Source organism: Cheilinus undulatus, linkage group 8, assembly GCF_018320785.1.
Source record: "Cheilinus undulatus linkage group 8, ASM1832078v1, whole genome shotgun sequence".
Lineage (NCBI taxonomy): Eukaryota > Metazoa > Chordata > Actinopteri > Labriformes > Labridae > Cheilinus > Cheilinus undulatus.
Genome location: NC_054872.1, coordinates 2,229,085 through 2,250,066, shown reverse-complemented (window position 1 = coordinate 2,250,066; position 20,982 = coordinate 2,229,085). Strand labels below are relative to the sequence as shown.

General features: G+C 36.3%; 1 protein-coding gene across 1 annotated transcript in view; it reads right to left on the bottom strand.

Annotated features, from left to right (window-relative positions):
- Positions 1-10,223, bottom strand: part of sim1a (SIM bHLH transcription factor 1a) — a 40,393-nt gene extending 30,170 nt beyond the window's left edge. Inside the window, exon 1 of the mRNA XM_041794180.1 lies at positions 10,049-10,223. Within this exon, the coding sequence (XP_041650114.1) occupies positions 10,049-10,223 (175 nt within the window). The remainder of the gene's footprint in view (positions 1-10,048) is intronic.
- Between the last annotated feature and the right edge of the window lie 10,759 nt (positions 10,224-20,982).

Below are 20,982 nucleotides of genomic sequence, written 5' to 3'. Positions count from 1 at the left end.
CATGAAATACATGGTCAAAATAAAATAACAGCCTGATGTTTTACAAACACACCACCGAGCAAACGGATTAAACAAGAACTCTGTGCAACTCTGGTTTATCTGGAAGATGTTGCATTACTGCAAAAAGATGTTTTTATTTTACATGCAGTTTTTCAGATGATCTAGTCCTATTATAGACTGCAAAGTTTCATGTACAGGAGTGAGCATCTGAATCAAACATATTATTGCATAAAAACATTTCTACAACATGCAAAAAAAAAAAAAAAAAAAAAACACCAACATCATCATAACATAAAAAACTAAATCACCAGTAAGGGAAATAATAACAACTAAATCACCACTAAGGGAAATAATAACAACTACATCACCATTAAGAAAAATAATAACAACTAAATCACCAGTAATAGAAAAAATAACTAAATCACCAGTAATAGAAATAATACATACTAAATCACAAGATAGACAAATAACAACTAAATCACCAGTAAGAGAAATAATAACAACTTAATCACCAGTAAGAGAAATAATAACTTAATCACCAGTAATAGAAAAAATAACAACTAAATCACAAGATAGAGAAATAATAACTAAACCACCAGTTAGAGGAATAATAACTAAAACATCAGTAAGAGAAATAAAAACAACTTAATCACAAGTAAGTGATATAATAACAACTAAATCACAAGATAGAGAAAAAATAACAACTAAATCACCAGTAAGAGAAATAATCTTGAGCAATAGGAAAATTGTAATGTCAAACTAGGCCTACATATTGATGCATTGAAACAGGAAAATGTTAAAAACATGAAAACATAAAACCAAGCTGGAGTGTTGTTAATTAAAATTTGTAAAAATAAACTCAAATCACCAATAATTAGACGTGGCCTTTCATCAAGCTGGGTCTACACTGTCTAAACTGAATAAAAATGCTAAATAACTCCAAAACCACCGATAGTGGGTACGTTTTATCATCAATGAAGGCCTAAAATGTTCATTATGTTGCATTAAAACATGCCTTTATAAGGCCTTTATGTGTAAAATAATCATAATTATTGATAAAATCTTATAAAACATGCAAAATGACGCTGACATCACCACAAAAGGAAGTGCAGTCGTCCAACAGGCCTTAGAGATTGTTTATAACGCCTGAAAACAAATGACACTAAATGACCCTGAAGTAAGACATAACATCAAACTAGGCCTGGACATTGTTTAGAATACATGAAAAGGACTCGAAAATCACCAAGAATGGGTAAGTTATAGTCAGACAGGACCAAATATAGTTGATATTACATTAAAACACGCTAAAATAATTGATGACATGAGCTCAGCCTCTTTTGTTCAAACAGCATAAAAACACACCAAACGCTGGGGAAATAATCAAACTAATGATAATCAATGATAGCTCTAAGTGTTGGACATACTTAAATAAACCTCATTATCTTTAAACCAGACACTCCAGAGTAAGCAGACCTTAAATGAGCTGCTCTCTGCACATCTTCTCTAAACTCCTGCAGTTTCAGAGAGTTAGGATTGGTCTAACAGCCAAAGAGCAGATTTTACCATCAGCACAGGCCCACAAAGAACCCTGAGCATGTATTTAGAGTCCTGTATTCCTCCGCAGTGTTGGGGGTGAACTAGTGTGCTCTGATTTCTGTCTGTAGCCTTCATGATCCCCGGAGATGAGATAAAAGCTCCGTTTGCTCCATGGAGACTGGAAATAAGGGCGCACTCACACTAGGCCAGTGTGAGTGCAATCATTCTGTGCTTCGGTGTGGCATGCTTCGCGGCCCCGGCACAGAAGGACGAGGTGGGCCTAGGCATGGCACTGATGCAAATGAAGGAGCACAAGCGCGGGAATGTGACGTAACGTGAAGTAACAACAAAAGGACCCGCCTCAGAGCGCAAAGAGCACACCAGGCAGCAGCTGCATGCTGAAGACAGCAGGATTTTTCTAGAAAGATGGAGAGAGATCTATATATTTTCTCATTGGATTTCAACAAGTTACAAAGATTTTATAAGAGCTGAAGAATTTAACTTTGCACAGCTCCATTACGACCTTGTTTTAATGGGTCCCAGTCCTGTCCACATTTCTGACCAGTTCCTAGCAAAGTCAGGCTTTAACCACTGTGAGAAAATTTTTTGGTCTGTGAAATAAAACTTCTTCTGTTGTTTTAGTCACAAACAGCAGCTCACAGGATAACAAACACCTTTCATCCTCCGTGCGTAAAGGAGAGTGCCAAATACTTGGAAAAGTGTGTGCCAGGGTTAGTTCAGCAACAATGGAGGCTTCATGTGATGATGTCAGCGTGTGATGTATCCGTGCTCAGGCCTGGATGCGTTAAGCAGTCTGAGTGCGGGCCAAAGGGGGGACAGCAGAGGGGGTCAAATGGGCTTTAGCACGGTTAGAATATGGCACGGTAAGGATGGCCCTAGTGTGAGTGCACCCTAAGTGTCCTTCGCTGTGGATGTCCTGCACTTCACACCCACTACAAACACCAGCCTGCACACTGGGGGCACCGGGAGCATCTTTGTGCAGACCTTGCGTATTTGTTCTGACGCATCTGCCCGAAAAAACACAACACTGAGAGTCTGAGTGGAAAAACAGGAACCACAATCCAGATCAGCTACAGAACCTTCACAATTAACACGACTGAGAGGGAAAAGAGGAACCACAATCCAGATCCGCTACAGAATCTTCACAATTAACACGACTGAGAGGGAAAAGAGGAACCACAATCCAGATCAGCTACAGAACCTTCACAATTAACACGATTGAGGGGGAAAAGAGGAACCACAATCCTGATCAGCTACAGAACCTTCACAATTAACATGACTGGGGGGGGGGTGTCAAAACAATGACATTACAACAATAAATATATACAACAAATAAAAATGTAAATGAAAAAGTCTTAGGCCTTGTACACACATAGCTGAGTATTTCTTAAAACAAATGTCTCCCTTCATTGGTCATTGGTTTTTAAAAATACTTTTGTCCACACCTGATCGTTTCCAAAAAAAAAACTTACACGTAACTGGCAAATCCGCCGTTAAATGCTGCTCTAAGCATGCCAAACCCATAGGTGGCAGTGTTTTTCAGATGTGAAACCCGCGCCAGTCAATCAGAATGAACTTCCATCATTCTGTCTCTTCTGCCAGAGATTCAAACACAGCACAAGCTGTGACGTTTGAGAACCAAAAACTCTGTTTACTGGCATTAACATGTAACCACGAAACCGTGGAAAAGTGAGTTTTCCAAAATCTCCACTTTGGCCGGAGTTTTCAGAAAAGATCGTTTTTAGTGACGTAAAACTGCGGTTTCGTGTGGATGACAGGCCTAAACGTATAAAATTATATGCGGTTTCCCAGATACCCGTCTACGTCTGTAAGACCTTAATCATGGGAAAGTTGTTCCTAATTATGAGATTGAAAAAAAAAAAAAAAAAAATCAAAATCATAAGACACTAGTTAAAATTAGGAGATTGAAAATGTAAATCTAGCCTAAATAAAAAATTAAACTGTTGAGATAAGTCATAATCATTACATTGAGAGTAAAAATTACAACCCTTTTAGAGATAAATCACATTTAATCTGATAACTGACTTTAATCTAATAATTCTGAATTAAACTCATGATTTTAACATTTTATCTGATATGAAATTATTCTAATAATTCTGAATTAAACTCGTGATTTTAACATTTTATCTAATATGACATTAATCTAATGATTCTGACTTAAACTTACTTTAATCTGATAATTTTGAATTAAACTCATGGTTTTAATATTTTATCTGATAACTGACTTTAATCTAATAATTCTGAATTAAACTCATGATTTTAATATTTTATCTGATAACTGACTTTAATCTAACAATTCTGAATTAAACTCATGATTTTAATATTTTGTCTGATAACTGACTTTAATCTAACAATTCTGAATTAAACTCATGATTTTAATATTTTATCTGAAATTACTTTAATCTAATATTTCTGAATTAAACTCATGATTTTAATATTTTATCTGAAATTACTTTAATCTAATATTTCTGAATTAAACTCATGATTTTAATATTTTATCTGAAATTACTTTAATCTAATATTTCTGAATTAAACTCACGATTTTAACATTTTATCTGATAACTGACTTTAATCTAATAATTCTGAATTAAACTCATGATTTTAATATTTTATCTGATAACTGACTTTAATCTAATAATTTTGAATTAAACTCATGATTTTAACATTTTATCCAATCACTGACTTTAATCTAATAATTCTGAATTAAACTCATGATTTTAATATTTTATCTGATAACTGACTTTAATCTAATAATTCTGAATTAAACTCATGATTTTAATATTTTATCTGATAACTGACTTTAATCTAATAATTCTGAATTAAACTCATGATTTTAATATTTTATCTGATAACTGACTTTAATCTAATAATTCTGAATTAAACTCATGATTTTAATATTTTATCTGATAACTTACTTTATTCTAATAATTTTAAATTAAACTCATGATTTTAATATTTTGTCTGATAACTGACTTTAATCTAATAATTCTGAATTAAACTCATGATTTTAATATTTTATCTGATAACTTACTTTATTCTAATAATTTTAAATTAAACTCATGATTTTAATATTTTGTCTGATAACTGACTTTAATCTAATAATTCTGAATTAAACTCATGATTTTAATATTTTATCTGATAACTGACTTTAATCTAATAATTCTGAATTAAACTCATGATTTTAATATTTTGTCTGATAACTGACTTTAATCTAATAATTTTAAATTAAACTCAGGATTTTAATATTTTATCTGATTACTGACTTTAATCTAATAATTTTAAATTAAACTCATGATTTTAATATTTCGTCTAGTATGATTTGTGTTAAAAAATTAAAGCTATAATTAAATAAAAGGCCAGGTTAAAAAGTCAAAACGGTTCAACAGATTAACCATACTGTGATAAAATCAGAGGACAGATATCAGTAAACAACATATTTAAATGTTTCTGCGGAAGTCAAACTTAAATAAAAAATATCTTAATACATGATAAAATGGAAAATAAGCATCTCCATAGATTAGAGCCTTTAGTTTTACTCCTAGGGAAGAAGTCAGAGGAGTGCAAATCCACTCAGTACTTGTGATCTTTCTTTCCAACAACATCACACATTGTTATCTTGATCCTCATTAGGCAGACTTCAGACTGCTGTAGCTGGGATTTATAAGCTCCTGTGGCCTTTAAATACTCCATAACAAGATTTAAGCTCAGAGATGTTGGTTAAAGCAGACATAAACATCATTTCATTTAGTGAATAATCCACTTAGAGAGCTTTTCAGGCTCCTGAAGGTTTAAATCTTCAGCTCAGGGCTGAGGTGTTGAGAATTCAGCCAGATATTGCTGGTGTGGAGTGTCATGTAATTTAAGACGACATGGCTGAGGTCAAAGTTCACATTACTGACCACTCCGTAGGCCATAAATAAAAGTGACCCCGCTCTCCCTCCAGTCTGAGACAAAAAGAAGAAATCCTCCTACAAATTAGGAAAGCTTTGAGCTCTTCATGCTCCCTCAGATGAGCTTCTTCCCTGCTACCGACTCAATCCCCACACGTGGATCATGTGATTTCATGTGTGTGAGGAGGATGGCTCCTTCAGCAGCAGAAGAGATTTAACAGAGAAAAACACACACTCTACAGTTAGAGGACGCCTGCAGAAGCCTGCAGCTCCAGACCATCTCCTCAATTATTCACCAACGCGCTGATGTTACTGCAAGCGTAAAACCACAAACGCTGGGAATGGACAGCAGACTGGGAACTTCAGGAGCCACGCTATGTTTTATAATTCATGTACAACACAAATAATACACCCAAACACCTAACAAAAATGCAATGCAATGTGATGCGTTCTGCAGAAAGGAGCACGCAAGGACTAACAAGAACTTCAGGTCCTAGCTGGACTCCTGTGGTTCAGCAGTGAGAACATGTTTATCTACAGGGAGATTATCAGAGCTGGAATCAGCTGTGTCTCACAGGATGGAGTAAAAGGTTCCCAACGCTGCCAGACCAGAGAACCACATGGTGTTAGCCTTGGACAGGGGCCTCTTCTAGATTCCTCACACATTATAATAGCAAAAATCAAATTTAGACTTAAATCATCTCTTTTTCAGCAGTAGATCAACATGTTGTTCATTACTTTCACTGCTGTTTCTGTCTAAAGTCTTTTTGAGGTTAAAAGCGCATCACCTGTACTGTATGTAAAAGCTACTGCTGTCATAAGAAGTCCTCCTTAGCACTATTTACCAGCCTCTGAGATTAGCGATCAAAGATCACTGATGGTGCAGATATTGCCAGAAACCGTCCCTTCATGACCGTCCTGGGGGTCAGGACCCCTACTTTGAGAAACACTAATGTAAGCACTGAAAGCCTTCATCAGACTTTTTCTTTCCTACTGGAAGATAAACTCAAAACCACAAATTTACACCCCGGCTGTTTGCTGATAATGCATCTTTAAAAAGGATGAGAGCTGGTTTAAATGAAAACACAGGAGAAAGTGTTCTCAGCTTCTATACCCAGCATGGATGAGGAGAAGAAACTCCTCAGGTCCTTTTTTTAAAGGATTAAGAGCTTTGGAACAATCAGATACACCTTTGTAGCTCAGCATTACAACCTAAAGAACGCAAAGAGTCATTAAGATTCTTTCTAAAACACGATGATAATGTTTGATAAGGATTTTAACATATATGTCATTAATAAACAGTATTCAAAAATGTTCCTTATCATTTTTTTGACTGCTTGAATTGGAATAAAATGACAAATATACAAAAAACTCAGGGATTGCTGAAAAACTGGCTAAATCTGAGCTTTTTTGCAGAGTTTAATAGGTCTGGTCTTTGTGGTACTTGTCTTCATTATTTTGTGATCCAAGCGTATAAATAATAACACACGGCTTGATCAAATGTTGAACTGATAAGGAAGTCATTCACATTTCCAGCTGCTACTCGAGAGGCATTCATGTTTCTGGTCTGTTTAAACTAATTATCCTCAATAACTGCAAAAATATTCATAAAGACAACATGTTTTTGTCTTCTCCTTAACAAGACAATAGTACTGTTCACAGGAAGATCAGCTGATTTCTGCTGGTTTCTTAGCTCTGCCTTGACAAGGATTGTTTCACACTAGATGATCAGCTATAGTCAGTGATATATCTGGATGCTATCCTGGCATTTACTGACATTTTTATGTTATGAATAGTTTGGGGTTTACTGTGTATTACTGCTGTTTTGATGATGATTAATGATTTTTCCTGCAGATTTTATAAAGATATTAAAGAAAAGCATTCACGTGCATTATTGCGCCTCTATTTCTATAACGTATGTTTGATTTTGCAGACCGAGCCTCCATGTTGTGCGTCGCTCCACCTTCCCGCACCTCCTCCTGCTTTACTGTTACAAGAAGCTCCATATGTTGGGGGGATCAGACGTGCACATCATACTAATATCCGCAGCTCTGCAGCAGGCACGCAGGCTGGATGGAGCCTCATCTCTGCTAATCTGCTGCCAGGGGCCACCAGGGGCCCCTGGAGAGAAACCACATCACTGCAGGTTGAGACACAGAGGCACGGACTGACAGAGGGGGGATAATTACTCTACCAGAATCTCATTTATGTCATCGTATCACAAAGTTTAGCCGTATTACTGAGACTTCAGAGACAGGGATGAAATAAATCAATGAGGTTACAACACCAAATAAACTAAAAATAATCAATGACAAATTTGAAATGTGCTTTGGATTTTAATGAACATATTTGTTCATAGTTTTATGTCATATTTGTGTCTTTTTATGGTTTCCAAAGCCTGTTTACATTTTTATCAAATATGCTTTACTAATGAAATGGAATCGAATAAAACGTAGCCATGAGTTTTCTCCTATTTGACTGCATGTGTATTTTAAAAGAAATGCCAAAATCAGTAAATAAAGAATGCATTAAATTGACTGTTTCATTCAATGATAAATAAGTAAAAGGCCTACAGAGGCAATTAGTTAAAAAAAAAGAATTAAAAAACATGTCCTTTTTTTCCAGAAATCATTTGATGGACCAGTCAACAACGTAGACAGATTTTTAAATTTTATTTCATTTAGCTAATCTGGGCCAAAAGTTCTAACATACGAACACCATGAGTGCAAAAGCTTCAAAAAGGCTTTTAAATTAGCTGCAAACTAATTGTGATGTTGAAAACGTTAATCAATAAATACTGAATGTTTAAATCTGATCTTTTTAAAGTATGCCTCCCCCCCGAACCAAATGGCAAAATATTTGGATATTTTTCCCCCTAAAAATATATTTTAAGTAAAATCTTAGCATTTACAAGGTTCCTCCATATTTAAAAATTTATACAACGCCAAAAAGAATCACCAAAATCAGATGAATTCAGCCAGAAAACAAAGATTAAGATAAAGACACGGCGTAGTCTAAAATTATAACCCCTTACTGGTAAAAATAAGATTTTCCTAGGCCTTCAATTTCAAAAGTCCTATTGGAGACTTTTTAGGAACTCTAATTTATGGAAACAACCATTTTGCCAAATGAACAAGGAGAGGATTATTTATCTCATAGAAGAACCTTTAAAATGACTGAATTGTGCTTCCAAGGCTGGGCGATTGAACACGCTTCAGAGTCAGCCATCATTTTATCCTCCCAGGATAAAAAAGAAAAGATATTTAAGTTTAATAAATGACTGCTGCAGCAATGTTTAGCTTGTTTTTTCTCATTTTGTTAATGTTTTAGCATTTTTGTCTTAATTTTAGCCTTAAAAGTAATTTAAAAACATGATAAATCAGTATTAATATCTATTTATTCATTGTTATAATACTTATATTTTTCATTTCTTTATTTTCATTTACTGTTTGTTTTTCAAAGTTTTCATATTGTGAGTGTTTTATTAGTGTTGAAGTTCAATAATTTAATAGGATGCAAATGTTGTAAAAATCAGTTTGTAATAATGTTCAATAATTGTGATATTAATATCAGATCATGAACAATAATAGTGATCATGATTTCTATCCTAATGAGAAGCTCTAACTGTCCCATTCATTAATAATAAACTATTATAATAAAACAGCCACATAATCAAAAGCATTCAGAATCAAATACGACTCTGCTTTCACACTAATGCACCAATCAAAAATATAAAAACTCAATTTAAGCCACTGTAAACCGTCTTCATGTTTGTATTGCATTAAAAGTGTGATAGCTATAATTGTGAGGAGAACTTTATTACACCTTTGCCACCAGACAAGAAACGAGCAGCTGGTTTTTACTTCCCAAAGCAAACAGCAGTTTCCTCAAATATACGGTTCACAGAGCAATGGAAACGGAGACATTCTTGCCAGTGTTACCGAGCAGATAAATACAATATTTATAATTTAAAAAGTAAAAAAAAAAACACCGTAGGGTATCCTATTTGCACACAGATATTTGATCCTTATTGTCTTGTGGTTTACATTATTGTATAATTTTATCCCCTCTTATAAATATATTAACTTACATGGACTAACATGCTCATTTTTTATTTCAAATATTCATTTCAAACCTTGTAAGGATGCTTTTTTAAATACTGACCAAAGGAAGGCTAGCTGTGCTCCTGAGTGAACCCAGTTAGGATTCTCATAAATAAAGAAACTGGATAATAAATGTAAGAGAAACGTTTCTATGTGTGTTAACATAAAAATATGCGTATGTATAAATTATATATGTTTACATTTTGTATCTTCAGTTTTCTTTTAATTAAGATGTGCTATTTTTTTCTTTTTAATTCTGTAAAATATCAGGTGACTGTGTGGTTAAGTGTATCGACAAGCTTATTCAACCTTTGCTGTATGTTGTTGTTTATATTCAAAAAGACAGTTTGAAAAAAATATATGCGTATGTATTGATCGAGGCAAAGTGATGCTATATATGTGTATATATATGATGATAATATTTGTATAGGGGTTTTTGGATTGTCTAATTATTATTATTCACAGCAGCTCTCTCACCTTCAGGAAAGACGATCCTCATCTTCAGGTAGCTGGTGGTCAGCCTGATGATGGAGGCTTTGTCCAGCTGCGAGGTGATGGCTGAGGGCAGCGGCAGCAGTTTGGCCAGTTCATAAAATTCACTGTTTTCTTTTTCCCTCCGAGTCCTGGCTGCGTTTTTAGATTTCTCCTTCATCTTTCTTTATTCTCTCTCTCTCTTTTTTTTTTGTTTACTCCCCAGCTGCTGTCACTCTCTGCCCGGCTGTCTCATAGCATCCACACTGGAAATGTTCCTCCTTCACTCGGTCTAAAATCCACATCTGCAGCCGCCTGGACACAACCCCATTATTCCCAGATGTTCTCCTAGTTATTGGTTAGAAAGGAGCAGCAAATTCCTGGATTATTTCAGACTCCTGGAGCTCTTTGGTCAGCCCATTGGAGGGCTCGCCACACATTCGGATCCATCATACCTGCAGTGAAACATAGTTAGGGAGGACACAGACATTAGGCCCTTTAGGACTAGAGCTAGGAATAAAAATCATATTTTGATATATATGTTTTTTAGCTGAATGGCAAACACTACATAATTTATTTTATCTTCTATAAATAAAAATAAATAGGCATTAAAACACCAGAAATACTAGCTCTACAGATTCTAGTAAAAATCTAATGATAATAAAGCCTGTTTACCAACAAAGTCTCAGTCGTAGAAGCCAGATCTTGATCTCATTTTCAGTATCAAACTAATTGAGACTGCATTTGAGGTCTTCACATTATTCTATCCTGTTAAAGACCACGGCTTTCTGGACTTAAACTAATGGACATTTAATCACTCTCAGTCATATTTGACACTAAAAAGAGAGACTAGAGTCTCAAATGCAAAATTAAATGTTAGCAACATTATTTAGAACTGGAGGAACTGGTGGGGCTGCCTCTACCAGATGTTGCCAACGCATTTCTGCAATTTAGTCAGCGTGGAGGCCTTTCTCTCATTTTTTATAACTAAAATGACTTTATAGCCAATTTTAGGTGTCTGGGGCCTTTTTTCTACCAGTGTGTTTTATCTTTTACAAAAAGCCGATTTAAATCCTCCAAATTAAATGACACGGGCCTCGATAAATAAAGTAATAATTCTCCATATAGAATTATATGGAGCATATTTCTGTTACTGTATTTTACTGAGCAACAGGCAGACATCTTTTATCCCTTTAATTTAACATTACCGTCCTCTACATCGTTATAAACGACACTGCCTGATGATAGTACAGGCAGCCGTTATCTTTAAAATTCGATGCGTTTCACAACCTTAGAAGGAAAAACCCAGAACAGTTACATTAGCCTTTCATTTTTGATACGAACCGGTGGAGTCCATCTCTGAAAAGCGGGTCGAACCGCCAGAAAAACGCATCGCCATCACGACACTTCTTGAATCTTAACACAGAAATGACGGGTTCACATCTGTATTAAACAACAAATATTAAACGGACGTATTTATTCGCTTACCTTGTCATAAATAAAAATGACTGTTCGCTGAACAAACGCCTGTTGAGTTTAAAAATGTCCCCACAGAACCTCCATTAAATCCTCCTCTCAAATTTCTTCACTCAGACTGATTATGAAGATAGAAACGGATCCACTGTCTCCTCCAGGATGTAAGGCCCGCCCACTACTTGCATCTCTGCTCCTATTGGGTGATTGGACAACCCGCTTCGGCCAGCATTGGCTACTCGACAGAGTGACGCGCTACAAGGTAAACGGGGATTGGCTGACAGTCGCTGGAGCGTTCTGCACGCTCATTCACTCGCTGTCCAGCTGCGGTGTCGCAGAACTCCATGAAAAATATTCTTATTATCAATCATTTATTGGATTTAAATAAATAAATAAACATAACATTATAAATGTACAATTGAATAAATTTGTACTCCCATTCGGCACACTATAGCCTGTTTAACAACATTTACTGCGACGTGCTTTCAGTTTTTAATCCTTTTCTCCATAAACGCCAGTTAAAACAACCCTAACTTTACACACAGTTTTTAAATATTTAAAACCAAATACCGATTTTACCAGCGGTTCATGGGGCTACACCTTTTTCTTTTGAGATGCTCAGCCGTAAAACAGACCTGTTTTATAAGTTAAAATAGTTTTTTAATTGAGCTATAGGATAATTAAAATGATTACAGACTTATTTCTTGGTTAGTTTTGTTCCTGTTGCCTCTATAACTTTCGTTGAAAGTGGGAGAAAAATTCCTGAAAAACTTCTAGGATGTTTAGTGACAGTAAAGCAAAAAGAAACCCGTTAAAGATATGCTACTTTCTGAGATTTACAGATTTAAACGGAGAATTACTTGCTAATTAAATCACTGTACCCTACTAAATTTTTGGGACATACACTTTCATTCAACATTCATACCAAAATGCCAAGTACAGTTAAATAACGTGCATTCGTTTTTGCAGACTATAGTCAATAACTGTTGACCTCTGTCTCCCTTAAATTACATTAAGAAAATGACCTTTAGTTTTTGAATATTTGGTTAAAAAAAACAGATCGTTTTTTCAAGCATTTTTTTTTCCTGACTTGCGTTTAATACAAGCGTGACTTCATTTAGGTTTTTTTTTTTTTTTGCTGATAACACTGCAGGTTTAAAGGTTATTTACGGAACAATAACTAGGGATGAGGCGCAGAGCATTTTCAGTAAGTAAAAGAAAAGATCCTGAAAATGTTCCTAATGTCGCTTTGTTTATTTATCTATTTACGTTCGTACTTACCCACATAGGCTGCTTACCTCCTCGTTTATTTATGAAGCGCCCTGCAATGGTGTTCAAGATAAATTAACACGTTTTTCTACGTAATCTGACGAAATCTAAATTACGAAAAATGCTAAAGAAAATGTATATATACTAAATATGTTAATGCTGAATTATCTCACCTTAAAATAATGAGTGATGTTGAAAAACATAAAATAGCCAGGGCCGTGTTTAAGCAGCCATCCAAAAGTTAAAAGTTACACGCAATTCATTCACTGGACAATAGATAGGCCTACCTCCTCAGCCTACCACAATATTACTGCCCCACACCCCCCACCTCGGGTACTGGGTATAAAAGATTTAAATCAAAATTATTCATCAAATTTCCAAACATTTACAAATAAATTCCCCAAAATTCCCTAAACACCCAAACAAATCTCTTGAAATTTCCATAATAATTCCAGAAATCTTTAAAGCAACATGAATCTTAATCTTCCATGAACATTCTGGACGAGTATCTCTGTATTTATAGAGAAAAAATGATCCTTATGCTGGAGGAAGGCCCAGATGTGGTATCCTCAGATGTAAATGCAGGATAATGATCTAAACCTGGCTGTGAAGCAGCTGTTTATGAATGGAGCTGCTGCTTCAACGTTAACCTAAACTTGTTTGACACTGTTTTTTAGACACATGGTGAAATAGTTAACTCAGCTGACTGGTTCTACAGTAGACCACAGTCCAATAGAGACTATAGACCAGGGGTGTCCAAACTATGGCCCGGGGGCCAAATGTGACCTGCGAGCCATTTTTGAATGGCCCTCAACAAATTCTTGAAATTAAATGAATAACACTAAACTACATTATTCCTCTCAGTTTCAGCACATAGCAATGCTGCCATGCTAATTCTGTAAACAAACATTTTGACAAGATGAATTTGTTCATGTTTTATTTCATGACTAAATGGAGAAAACACCATAAATGGTAAATATATTGGCAACCAAAATACCAATATCTTGACTTATAGCACCCTGATAGATCACAACAGCAAACAGCAGCAGGACCAGTGACGATCCAGGGACAGAACCAGTGCTTCCAGTAGCTGACCAGAGCCCTCTGGAATCTGATTGGCCACCTCAAGCTCCTTAAAATGATTAGTGATTTGCCTTGTCAGCCATTAAATAGCTATTTTAGCATGCCCAGTCACAAAGCATATCTTACACTGGTTTTACTAACTTTAACATCCTCAAGGTGAGGTCTATGAAAGCGGACCCACCATCCTTATATATGTGGCCTGAATGGAAAAGTTTGGACCCCCCTGCTGTAGACCGTTAATCTGAGGCGGTATGACAGCGGGGCGGAGCCAGCAGTCCGGTGGATTATTCTGGAGCACCGATGATGACCCGGATGTTTACGTTCATTGAGGATAAATCGGCGGTTCTCAGAGATAGTTCTGGATATTTCTTTACCCCGTGTTTCTTGGTCTGGAGTCAGCTTTTTGGCTCCTGGTCTCTCTGTAACGGTGTCGGTCCGTCCCAGCTGCAGGATGATTGAATCCAGACTGGAGACCACCTTCATCCGATTCTTTCTCCAGGACGTGAAGCCCAGAATGAAGATGATGATGAAGATGCATCTCCCTCTCTCTCCAGTCTTCGGTGGTTGGCGACTCACGGACTGGTGACGCTGGTTTAACGTTCACTCCAGCTCCACCTAAAGCCTCCAGCCCCGCTGATAATGGGGCTGTGGAAAGGGTCCAGACCAGTGGGGGCTGGTGCATTTTTCTTCATGGGGGCTACAACAAAATCCAAATCTGATATGCTATGTATGTAAGGTTTATCATCAATTGTTACTACACCGTGAGTTAAGTTAGGCCTATATTAATATGCCTTTATTTTACATCTGCTTTTGTTTGGTCGGTGAACAAATACTAAAATAAGATGGCTATAATGAGGGTCATCAGCAGCCACAAGTAGCTAACTCTCATCAGAGTCAACCTAAAACCTGTAACACATTATCACAAATCAACATGTACATGATAATATTATGTTAAAGTGCTGACTGAATGTTTATTTTAAGATATTCCTTTATTAGTCCCACAAGGGGAAATTCCAAATTTACAGCAGTAAGAGTGGTGTAAACGAAGCGTGCATGAGAGTAAAAAGTGAGGAATGAAGATCCCAGCAGAATAAACAGGGAACTGATGGAGGACCCACTGCTGGTCGCTCACTGAGGATTTATGAAGTTCACTATCCAGAGTTAGAGTTTTTCCTTAATGCCTCAGAGATGTGGAGTGTATACTGGGGTCCTTATAGGACAGATAAAAATTGAGTTTTGAATATTTTGTGAGCAGAAACAGCTGCTTGGCTGATCTGGTGCCATCACACTATACAAAAATCTGGACTAGTTTTACGTCTCTTTTGGACGCTTTTTATATTTTTCTTTAAGACAATGAAGCAGCAGCTGATTTAGATTGCAAATAAGAATGAAATGAGGATAAATTTATTTTATTTTTACCTTTGCCAACTTCAGGGGACAGAAGTGACGGTACCTGGATTAGACAGCATGGGACTATAAAAGTCAAAACCCTGAATACAAAATCTTTAACCTTCGCTCTCTTGTAATTTGAAGCATGGTTGAGGCTGGTATGTCCAGAAATCAGACATGCAGGTAAGCGTTAATAAAACAATCATTTTTTAACATTTTTTTTTTTACTTTCACTGCTTCAAATCTCTTCAACAACTTCAACCTTGACCACTAAAACAAACAAACAAACTAAAACAATGTTGCACCCTTTTTATGCCAGTTATTGTACACCATGTCACTGGTATTTTTTAATGGTAAAAAACAAAAAAACCCACCATATTTCCCATATAAAATGGCCTAGAAAGAAAAACTTAAAATAAATCCAGTCTTGGCCATGTCAGTGATAAATAGTAAAATTTATTTTGATGCATTGAAAATTTTTTTGTAGTGCCAAATGTCATATTTTAGCTCCATCTGTCCTTGTTTTTCCATATTCTGGAAATACAGAAAACTGTTAATGTGGAACTGTTGTTCAATTTTTGTTTGACTTTCACTTACTCAAATCTCTTCAACAACTTCCACCCTGACCACTAAAAAAGAAAAAAAAATCTATATTACACCCTTTTTATGCCAGTTATTGTACACTATGCCCACTATGCGTCCATGCTAACCAGATGAGTCTATCAGAGCCAAAAACACGCCACTTTTACCATCCTTTTCTCGAGCCTCCTCTACCAAATCATATGTGAACGAATGCATTTGTTCATGTTAGGTTTATACGGAAGAGCATTAGGGCCACTGAAAAAAAAATTTGAGATGAAAATTTTTTTCTTCCACTTGTAAGAAAAAGTCAGAATTCTGAGAAAAAAGTCAGAATTCTGAGAAAAAAGTCAGAATTAAGAGATTAAAGTCAGAATTCTGAGATTAAAGTCAGAATTCTAAAAAAAGTCAGAATTCTGAGAAAAAAAATCAAAATTCTGCAATTAAAGTCAGAATTCTTGGAATAAAGTCAGAATTCTGAGAAGAAAAAAAGTCAGAATTCTGAGAAAAAAGTCAGAATTCTGAGATTAAAGTCAGAATTCTGGGAAAAAAGTCAAAATTCTGAGATTAAAGTCAGAATTCTGAGAAAAAAATCAGAATTCTGAGAAAAAAGTCAAAATTCTGAGATTAAAGTCAGAATTCTGAGAAAAAAATCAGAATTCTGAGAAAAAAGTCCAAATTCTGAGATTAAAGTCAGAATTCTGAGAAAAAAAGTCAGAATTCTGAGAAAAAAATCAGAATTCTGGGAAGAAATTTAGAATTCTGATATTAAAGTAAGAATTTTGAGATTAAAGTCAGAAATCTGAGAACAAAGTCAGAATCCTCTGAATAAAGTCAGAATTCTGAGATTAAAGTCAGAATTCTGGGAAAAAAGTCAAAATTCTGAGATTAACGTCAGAATTCTGAGAAAAAAGTCAGAATTCTCTGAATAAAGTCAGAATTCTGAGATTAAAGTCAGAATTCTGGGAAAAAAGTCAAAATTCTGAGATTTAAGTCAGAATTCTGAGAAAAAAGTCAGAATTCTGAGAAAAAAGTCAAAATTCTGAGATTAACGTCAGACTTCTGAGAAAAAAGTCAGAATTCTCTGAATAAAGTCAGAATTCTGAGATTAAAGTCAGAATTCTGGGAAAAAAGTCAAAATTCTGAGATTAAAGTCAGAATTCTGAGAAAAAAATCAGAATTCTGAGAAAAAAGTCCAAATTCTGAGATTAAAGTCAGAATTCTGAGAAAAAAATCAGAATTCTGAGAAAAAATTCAGAATTCTGATATTAAAGTTAGAATTCTGAGATTAAAGTCAGAATTCTGAGAACAAAGTCCGAATTCTGAGAAAAAATTCAGAATTCTGAGAAAAAAGTCAGAATTCTGCGATTAAAGTCCAAATTCTGAGAAAAAAGTCAGAATTCTGAGAAAAAATTCAGAATTCTGAGATTAAAGTCAGAATTCTGAGATTAAAGTCAGAATTCTGGGAAAAAAGTCAAAATTCTGAGATTAAAGTCAGAATTCTGAGATAAAAGTCAGAATTCTTGGAATGAGGTCAGAATTCTGAGATTAAAGTCAGAATTCTGAGAATAAAGGCAGAATTCTGACTTTTTTTCTCACAAGTGAAAAAAAAATCTTTGTCTCAAAATCTTTTTTTCAGTGGCCCTAATTCTCTTCTGTAGGTTTATTTTATATAAAGGCATAAAAAAATCAGAGAATATGAATCATGAACACACGCATTTCCATCTCTAACAGAAATGTGACCGCCATTAGGCTCATTATGCGCATAAATAATTTTACTGCATATTTGAGATATGATATATTCTTACCTATTGATCGAATGGACCCGTGCATCCTCATGCATGTCCATCCACTTGCTATGAAGTGAGGGCAAAGTTGAAATTGTCCAAATGTCCCCCTTTCTTTGTCCCAGACTGCAGAACCCACAAGTAGCATTTTCGACTGTAAACACTCCACTTCCGGGATGTCCGGTTGTAAACAAAGATGCAGATTCACCCGAGCACACACACGGGAGCACACAAACTTTTCCTTACACATGTAGCCCACTCTCAGACATCCATATCTAGTGGCATGAATTGGTTAATTTAATTCTGATGATGTTAAGTGGATGAAATAGCGCTTCAAAGACTGAGTCCATGGAAGAAATCCTGCATTGCTGAAGGGGTTAAAATGGTGCACTGGCATGATCTGCTGGATCACTGTGGAATGGTGAAATTTAAGGCCCTGGTGATCGACTAACTGCATAGAAAAGGTTGTTATATGTTGTTTTGATGCCATAGACACAGTCAAAAACATGTTTTTAATGGAAGTAAATTGTCCAGATTTTGGACAAACAAGGATGAATGGAGCTATTTGGCGTCAGTAGACTTCTATGGGCAATGCCTTTTTTTTTAGTATGAAGAAAAATAACAACTTTGGCCAAATTTGATGCCTCAATCTATAAAAATGTGAGTATCAACTCAAAAAAATGATGATAAAAATGAAGAATGTCCTCAAAATGGACATAGTGGGATCCGAGGGTTAATAAAGCCCAGTGACATGTCTGCAGGAATAAAGCTCCATAGAAACACAGCTAACGGAGCCAAGACTAAAGCTACATTAGCTCAAAAGTTACATAGCTAACACAGCTAGGTAGCTGAGTCTTAAAGGTGCAATGTGTAATGTTTAGCTAGTAGCATTATGCTGAAAACACATTTTGTTATAGTTAAACATATTGATAATTAGGTCTATCTTAGTGTTTAATCACCCAAATATAAAAACATTGGTATTCTATTAACTCAGAATAGCCTTTTATTCATACATAGGGAGGGTCCCCTCCACGGACGCCGCCATCTTGGATTTTTTCCATTGTGCATGTTTCCATGGCACCACTAACGGAAACAAATAACAGAAGTATAATTAAAATTAAAAAAAAAAAAAAAAAATCCGCTGGTTGCCATGGTTTCCACCTTAGAAATGAGCATCATATTCTAGAATTGACTGTTAGATGCTGATATTTATTTCATTATTGATGAAATTGCTGAGTATTTACTATTATTGTAAAATGCACATTGCTTTGGCAATGAAGTCCACGATTTCCACGCCCAAAAGGCCATTTGAATTGACCTGATATTTGCAGTTTTACACACTGCACCTTTAATCAACCATAGCTGCGTTAGCTGTGTAACTTAGCTAATGGAGATTACATTGCTAACATAGCTAAAGCTAAATCAAATTAAGCTACCTTAGCAACGTTAGAGTATGCTAAAGCTAGCCTGTTGTAGAAGAAGTTATGCAAATGGGGGGTTGCTTTGGTGTTGTTAATTTTAGCTAGAGCTAATGTAGCTAACTAATAACACACAAATTCTTCTAAAATGGGTCTATACATAACTCACTCCCAGTTTAGCCCTCTGACCTTTAACCTACTTTATTAAAAAGAAGTTTAGTCTGTAATGTAGTTATTTCATGAATGTCTATGCCAGACATAAATAAAACAAGGTGGAGGTGGAGTCTCTGCCGTAGCGGTCTGCAGGAGAGGGGTCAGAGATCTGGGTCCTGCAGCCGGACCCCTCTCATCACATCCATTCATCTGAACACCAAAACATGCAGGCGCCAACTGACATGCATCCATACAGGCGCCTCCGTTATTCCGATTGAGGAGTGGGATAAGTGGGAGGTTTCAGCTGACAGTGAAACACCACCGCTCTTATCGTTTTTACCCTTACCTGGTGAGACAGGGAGGCGGGTCCTAGTGGGTTCTGGACTCTGGTCCAGCAGAGGGTTTGGCCATTTACACGCCAGTGTGTGCTAGGGTTGGTAACTGATGTGCTTCATATGACGCCACCCTGTGGCGCCAGTGTGTTTTAGGCTTGACTCTAATCAGATACTTGACTTTCTGATGACATTTTACCACACTGGTCCCTTGTGATCTAACTATTAAAGATCCATATAAAGACAGTTTGGAGGTTCTGAGGGACTAGGACCTGGCTGTAAGGGTCAGGGGTCAGGGGCATACTCAGGATGATGTCAGGGGCAAAAATGATAAAAAGGGCACCTGCTGTGTGCTAAGATGATGAACATCTAAAGTGAAACAGTTATGATTTAACAAACTGGGCATTTCAGCCAATTCTGAGAGTCCCTGGGAACTTTTATTTATTTAAACTTTATTTTGATGGTTTTTAATTCACTGTGCTGCCCCTTTAAGAAATTCAGAGGGGCATTGCCTTAGAGTGGGGTGCTCTGCCTCTTTTTGAAGTTTGCAGGCAGTAGGCACAAGTTTAAAGCAGGGCTGTAGTTTCCCTTCATGTTTTTCTCTGCTGCGTCTGAAGGAGTACATGTCTGTAAGTAAATGCTTAATTTCATCATGCTTGTTTAGTTTTGTGTTAACCTTACAGTACATGACTAATGATTTATTTGTGTTTGAGTTTTTAAGAATATATGATTCATTGTTTAATTTCAGTTAAAGCCAAACTTAATGTAACTTTGGAAAGGTGTCTGCTGTATCTGCCTTTCAGTTTCACGGGAGAAAAAAGACTGATAAACACTCAAAACTTACCTGCCGTCTCCTGGGTGTTTATTAACAACGTTAACTATCTGCTACACTGGAAACACATATACACTCTAGTAAGGGCAGAATAGTGAAAAGACATTCCTCTAACAGATTTTGTACGGAAAAATAGATTCTCAAGGAAACAAAAGCTAATTCCTGCATTACCAGCTAAAATCATGAAGGAATCCAATGATGAAACATTCGAAACACGATCACAATGCTCCAGTGCCTCACGCTCAAGTCGACTGTCATCAGCCAGTGCTGTAGCAGCCAGAGCACGTGCAAAGGCAGAGGCTGCACGGGCACATGCTTTATTTGCACAACGAGAAGCAGATATGATCAAGGAACAAGCATTAATCGACGAGGAGCAACAAAAGGCAGCAGTGGAGAGTGCTCGGAAAAAAGCTGAGCTTCAAGCTAATTTGCAGACTCTGCGGTTAGAGTGTGCAGCAGCAGCAGCCGTTGCAGAAGCTGAAGTCCTGGAAGCAGCTGCTGAAAACGAATTTGGAGATCAAGATCGTGCAAGTCTCAAGAGTGAAAATGGTGGGCATGAGTTCATAGGGAACCCAGCGCCTGACTCTCGCCTAAACTCAAAGCTGCCAGAACCCATAGTAACACC